This window comes from Phaethon lepturus, unplaced genomic scaffold, assembly GCF_000687285.1.
Source record: "Phaethon lepturus isolate BGI_N335 unplaced genomic scaffold, ASM68728v1 scaffold31860, whole genome shotgun sequence".
Classification (NCBI taxonomy): domain Eukaryota; kingdom Metazoa; phylum Chordata; class Aves; order Phaethontiformes; family Phaethontidae; genus Phaethon; species Phaethon lepturus.
The window spans coordinates 721-6,912 of record NW_010510338.1 but is presented as its reverse complement, the minus strand read 5'-3'; the positions used below and the strand labels follow the sequence as shown (position 1 = coordinate 6,912).

The 6,192-nt window shown below is 50.0% G+C and overlaps 1 protein-coding gene across 1 annotated transcript; it reads right to left on the bottom strand.

Moving 5' to 3' along the window:
* Positions 1–2,346: 2,346 nt before the first annotated feature.
* SERPINH1 (serpin peptidase inhibitor, clade H (heat shock protein 47), member 1, (collagen binding protein 1)) lies at positions 2,347–4,376 on the bottom strand. Its single transcript, XM_010296725.1, has 4 exons — positions 3,759–4,376; positions 3,469–3,567; positions 2,825–3,057; positions 2,347–2,651 (listed from the first exon to the last, which is right to left on the bottom strand). The coding sequence occupies exons 1-4, from the start codon at positions 4,339–4,341 to the stop codon at positions 2,349–2,351; spliced, it is 1,218 nt and encodes a 405-aa protein (XP_010295027.1). The 5' UTR covers positions 4,342–4,376; the 3' UTR covers positions 2,347–2,348.
* Between the last annotated feature and the right edge of the window lie 1,816 nt (positions 4,377–6,192).

Here is a 6,192-nt window from a genome sequence, read left to right as displayed (position 1 = left end):
TGTGTGCCTGTCCGGCCCAGACACGTGCCATTTTGGCCTGTTAAAGGGCAGGGCAGTAGGTCCTTTACCTACGAAGCATTAAAGATGCTGGGCAGTTTCAAAAAAATTTAAGTGAAAAGCTGACCTGCTAATAGTGTTCTGTTCTCATGATGAACATGTCATGGGAATTTATCTGTTGTGTATTAAGTGTAATTTTTGTCCATAATTGCCACATTAAGAAAGGTGTATTGGATTTAAGGATGGTAAGGAACCTCTAAGCTCTTCTAAGACTGCATGTGACTGTGGCCACCAGAGGTTCATTGAAAAAGTTTTATTGCAAAATTATACAACTGTCATCGTGTGGTACAAGGACAATAAAAGCCATCAGACGCCTGCATCCACATGATGCAAATTATTCACAATATCCCACAGTGTGTTCTTGCCTTGCCCACCCCTTTTACCCACCCCCCCATCCTCCATAACGTGCTGCAGCATGTGGGTTTCAGTGTGCTGCTTCACAGGGTTGTGTTGAGCATACACACCGAGCTTTAGGCTTCCTATGCATTTGGGTACATCCTTGTGGCTTGCCTCCGACCTCCCAATGCAGCGAGGAAAGGCACCTGGGAATGTGACCTGGGAAGAGGCTTAAAGACAAGAATCTCCCCTTCCAGCTGGCTTGGAGAAGAATTGAGGCAGATGAGGTCTTCTGCAATTGTCTAACCTTGCAAACATGGTTGGGTTAAACTTGGAGGCGCAAGCTGCTGTATTTTTGCCTGTAGGAAACACCTGATAAGAGACTTTGTAGTTGTAACTTAATAATAAATAAGTGGAATGAGTCCCATGTACGGTCTGGAGAAATGCAGTATGGGGCTTCTGTGTACCAACCTGACAGCTAGCACCGTGGCAGGGAAATAAAACCAAAAGCAATGCAATCACTGTCCTTGCTGGTTCCAAATAACTGGCACTTAGATTGTGATGCACAGATTTCTCTCATTTCAATATGACTTGCTTTACAACATCTCTCTGTGCATAGCAAGGCTTCAATGTTCATGGGATCGTATCAGTTCTTGAAGTGGTATTAAACTGATGATATCACTTAAGATAGGAATAGCCTCCAAGTCTAGGCTGGAGCAGGCTGTGAAACTTGCTGATTATCAGACATAAATATGAGTATAGCTATAAATACACTTGTTTTTCAGTGCGCCCTTATGCAGGTCAGCCAGCAGGGAGCTGAAGTATGGAGGAGCTTCAGAAAAGGGTCATTACAAGTCCAGTAACAGCAGCTCTAAACCTTTGTATTTAAACAAGGAAGTGGGAGTGAACCTGCTCCACCTCCCTGTGAGAAGCCAGCCAAAGTCCCTGGGCCTGCTCTATGGGGGCTGATAGGACCAGGGCTGGTACCTAACTGGGGGAACCTTCACAGTGGTAACTGTCTTTCCCAGCCCCAGGTGCTGCTGCAGAAGCACCAAGAGAAGTGGAGTTCCTCTGTTTGCCTGGTACAGCATGTTTAGTTACAGATGTTGGCCCAAGAGTCCCCTTCGTGATCCCCAGAGGGGTGGAACACAGCCATTTCTGTCCCACAAGCACACTGAAAGGACCTCAGGTTTGTCTTTCTAGAAGCTCATCTGCTCTTTGGCCTCTCTGCTGCCACCACTAAGGCACTTCTCTGTAAAGTGTTGAGCAAACTTGCACTTGGCTTTGCAGTGAGTCTTCTAGGCTAAGGAGCTGACAACCTGCTGTGGTTGAAGCACCTAACAGACATCCAGAGCAGGGTTGGGCAGGACAGAAGGGCACAACTCCACACCCTGTCTGTTCTTACACACTGTCACGGTCCTGCTCTGAAGATAGAAGAGAAAAAGCAAGGAACAACCGCAGAGCGACCAGAGCAGCTCTGGTGTGGTGCCACATAGCAAAGGGGGAGAAAAGTAATTTGGCAGAGCTAAATGCGCAGAAGCATTTGAGATGGCAGCGTGAAGGGCTCGTGCCTTTGCAGGGCTGATGGTAGCAGCCAGGTAACTTAGCAGGAAGCTTCACGCTAGTGCAGGGAAGAGCTCACCATCAGCCTGGACATCTCAGCTGAGGATGCCAGTAGCTGAGGCAGTGCATGCCAGTTCCCTTCTACTCCTGGTGACCCTCTTGTACCAGGCTCCCCTGTTCCTCTCTGGAGGTGGGTTTGTGCAGTAAGTATTTTGGGGTGAGGTAAAGTGTTATGCTGGTTTCTCATCACAATGCACCCTGGTCTGAATAGCACCCATAGTTCGAGAAGGATACAAAATAGTGTTTCCCCTTTTTTGAAATCCCCCACTAAACACACAAACCAAAGCTCTGGGGGGGAAAAAAAAAAAAAAAAAAAGAAAACCACAACCTAACTACAACTCATCACGCATCTTGTCCCCTTTGGGTCTCACGAGCCTGCCGATGAAGAGAATGGAGTTGGTTTTACTGTCCTTGATCATGAAGACGAAGGGGTGGTCAGCATAGAAGAGCTTGGGGTTCCTCATCTCCTCTCGGCCATAGATGTCGGCATCGTAGGGATTCCCTTCTGTGTCCCATTCAAGAGCAGCAGCGTGGAAGACGTTAGACAGGTAAAGGTCTTTCTTGCCGGAGATCTTGGACAAGTCAGCCTTGGTTTTGTCAATGGCTTCTGTCAGGCCCAGATCAGCCAAGTGTTTCTAGGAGGAGAAGAGAGGTCAGCAACCCTCCCAGAGTGCAATCTTTTCCAGCCACGGTTAGACTAGCTGCTGGAAAAAGGATGACGGGCACAGATAACCCATCATCCCACTATCTTCTCTCCCACCGCAAAGAACTGTAAGGCCCAACTGTTTTCTTTAAGGACCTCCTTTACCTGAAGGTCATGACTGACTTCCAGGATGACTTTAGGCAGTGAGATGGCCACTGATCTCTTCTTCATCTTGCCAGCCCAGGCCTTTAGCTGCTCCCTGTTCAGCAGTTTCTCAACCCTCTCCAGAGGCTCCACATGGTTTGGCATAATAAAGATCATGCTGGAGAGCTTGTGAGCAAGTGGCATCTCTACCACCTGGAGCTTCTCTGTCTCATCATCATAGTAATTGTAGAGACCTTGAAATCAGAAGCAGGAAAGGATGAGATGTGGAACAGAGGCAAAGCTACCTATAACCTTGTGGTGAATTCACCCTGGACTTTCCCTGAGCAGCAAGGAAAGCGAGTCTGAACACTGTTTTGGGAACTGGCCCAGCATTATTGGAGTTGGCAACAACTCAAAACCGCAGCACTCATTTGTGTGATGAGCTAGGATTTATTCCTAACAGCCAAGCACCCAATAGTAAACGTGGATTCTCTCTGCTCACAGAGAGATTGAATCAGCAGAGCAAGCACATCCTGCTTTGTCCTCTCTCCCTCATTGTCTGTGAGGTAAAATGATCTTGGAAGCAGTTGGAAACCTGGGTGACGGAGCAGCAGCGAGCGCAGCTCCAGTTGGACTTGACATGGGGCAGGAGGTTTGCAGCTTACCTGTACGATGCATCATGGGAACTCCCACAGTGTAGGAACGGGTCACCATGAAGCCACGGTTGTCCACCATCTTATGATGGAACTTCTCATCCCAGTGAGCTACAGGAGAGAGAAACTCAGTAAGAAAGGGAATAGGTGGTGATTTCATGCACAGTTCCTAACTACTTTCTCTGAAAGAGAGCATGCCTCCAGTGGACCTAGGATTTGTTCACCTTCCTATTTGGGCTGCTATATATTGGCTCAGGCTAGGTTTTAGGTCACTTGTATTAAGAACTGAAGGTAGAACTTACGCTTGAAGAACATGGCATTGACAATGAGGGCCCCATCAGTTTTCTCAACGTCTTTCGTGACCTCTGGGAGTTTGCCATCTGTGGTCTGGGCTGCCCACTCGTTAATGGATTTCAGGGCACTCCTCTTGTCTCGGAAGTTGATCTTGGAGTGCTCGTAGTTGTAGTGTTTCTTGCTGTTCTTCACAAAGTCATCAGCGAAGTTGATGGAGGCAGGGCCGTACAAGCGGTTGCCGATCTTCCAGGTGACATTGCGGGCTGTGCTGTTGCTGACCTCGTTCAGGAGCTCGGACAAGCCGCTGTGCAGGTAGTCGTCGTTCAGTTTGTCTGCACTGAGCACTGCTTTGGCTTGGGAGGCAGTTGTGGCCTTGCCCCCGAGGGACACGAGGCCAAGGGAAGAGGCCACGACCACAGGGGACAGCAGGATGTTCTCCATGTTCTTGTCTTTTGCCATGGCATGGTAGAGGTTGAAGGCCAGTGTCGTGCTGCGGTCGGCCAGCGTTGTGGCCTTGTCGCTCAGCTTCCTGTCCTCCGAGGGTACGGCTGCAGCGAGGCCGCAAAGGGCAAGCACCAGCGTAATCCACATGGCTTCAGCAGCACCCAACACCTCTGAGGACCTGCTGGGCAAGAAGACCTCACCGTCAGCATGATTCAAGCCCTTCCTGGTGCATTCAGAGACGCCAGGGGCTCTTCCAGTGAAGCCCACTCCTAGGCTCCGGTGATAGCCAGCGCATCTGCAGCAACGCTTCGCTTGGGGTACAACGATCCCAAGTCCACACTGGGCTTTCCCCTGAGCAACAACCAGTCCTCAAGAGTCCAGGCTGCACTCTGGCATGCAGAGCCTGTGCATTTTGAATTAAAGCTTCCTTCTGAAGCAATTTTACTATATTACATTTTATGTTCACGTACAGTAAGTGATTTAAGGAGGAGCTAGGGAATGGAAGCAACAGATATTTCTGTCCCCCGAGTAGCAGGTCAAACCTCTGCCCTGGTCAGGAAAAGCTAAAAGCGGGCTGTTTCTGCTGCCCAAGGGCCACGTAGAACAGTGCTGCCCATCAATCCAGGGGCTGTCATGGTCAGTGTACGGCAGGGATGGTCCTCCCTGGGGACCCCAGTGTGGTACCCAAATGCTCAGCTTTCTAGACACTAGATGGAGCACATGAGCTTCCACCAAGCTACGTCAGCGGGGCTCCTTGAGAAGATCCAACGCCATCGGGTCAGCTCTGTCAGACTTGGTTTTGCCTGTACAGCCCTGCCAGGGAGGTACCGGGACAGAGGAAGGTGGTGGACCCCTCCTTTCCCCCAGCAGACCCCTGGGGGTCTGGTGGACCCCTCCTTTCCCAATACGTTCATGCATTAGGTAGATGCCTCTCATCACAACACTGGTGTACCCATCCCCAGTGAGAGCTCCAAGATGCTCACTTTGATAAATCTGCAGACTGACCAGCCCTAACTGTTGTGCCTGAAAGCTCTTCGGAGCTCATCCCACCAGGCTATAACCTGTCCCCAGACCTCCCCTCCTTCACGCTGCTCACAGCAAACCTTCCCGAGGGCAGATCCTCAGGGCTTAAATTCCACCTTCACGCCCAAAGTTGAGCTTTTCCTCGACAGGCTGCATCATGCCCAAGGCTACAGTGGAATTTCGTTCCTCGGTCCTCTCCTCCCACCCCGCTCCCAGCCAGCCTCACAGGCTGCTCATTGCATGCAGCGGCAAGAATACAACGGGGCAGCTTCAGGGTTAAAGCAAACCGAGCAGGAAGCGAAGAGCCCGCTGGGATTACATATGGAAGGAAACACGCACGTAGCCCGAAGCAAAGCGAGTGCGCAGTTGCGCCAGGGACCCTTTGCCAGAGTGGGAATTAGGTTGCCTCGGAGAGGGAGGAAAATTGTATCCTAAAATCCTTCTGGGAGCAAGCCTTTTGTAGAAAGGAAGAGCCATCCTGGCTACCTAAGAGCAAAAACTTGTGCAAAAGGCTCAAAACTGCCCTTGATGCACTTTTAAGGTGCAGACGGCCTCGGGTGTGGCAAGCATTTAAAATCCGAGGGGTTTTCTTTTGGGTTTTTTTCTTCCCTTTTATTTCTAAAGATACCTTGAAACTCTTTCATAGTGAGGTCAACGTTTGCCTTTTTCATTCTGAAAGAAAACAGATACACGGAGTAGTTCTTTTGCGAGCAACGGGCGTTACATCCTCAGCTTAAAAAAGGTTCATTACTTCAGAGACTGCCGAGAAATTTGGCCGGGCACGCTGGGCTGCAATGAGTGACGCATCCTGTGGCGGCAAGACAGAAAAATTTTGCCCATTCTTGGATTACGGCTGAGATTATTGGCAAATCCATAACCCAGGGTGAAAATAGAGGGAATCTGGGGGAATGCGCTGCTGAGAACATCCCCTCTCGTATTTGTGCGGCCCAGCCCTGCGAGGGGATGCCCCGTGCC

Coding starts and splice junctions, on each gene's coding strand:
- SERPINH1 (XM_010296725.1), bottom strand. CDS start 4,341: ATGTGGATTACGCTGGTGCTTGCCCTTTGCGGCCTCGCTGCAGCCGTA. Junction 3,568..3,758: donor CAATGCCATGTTCTTCAAGC/GTAAGTTCTACC, acceptor TCTCTCCTGTAG/CTCACTGGGATGAGAAGTTC. Junction 2,652..2,824: donor AAGTCAGTCATGACCTTCAG/GTAAAGGAGGTC, acceptor TTCTCCTCCTAG/AAACACTTGGCTGATCTGGG.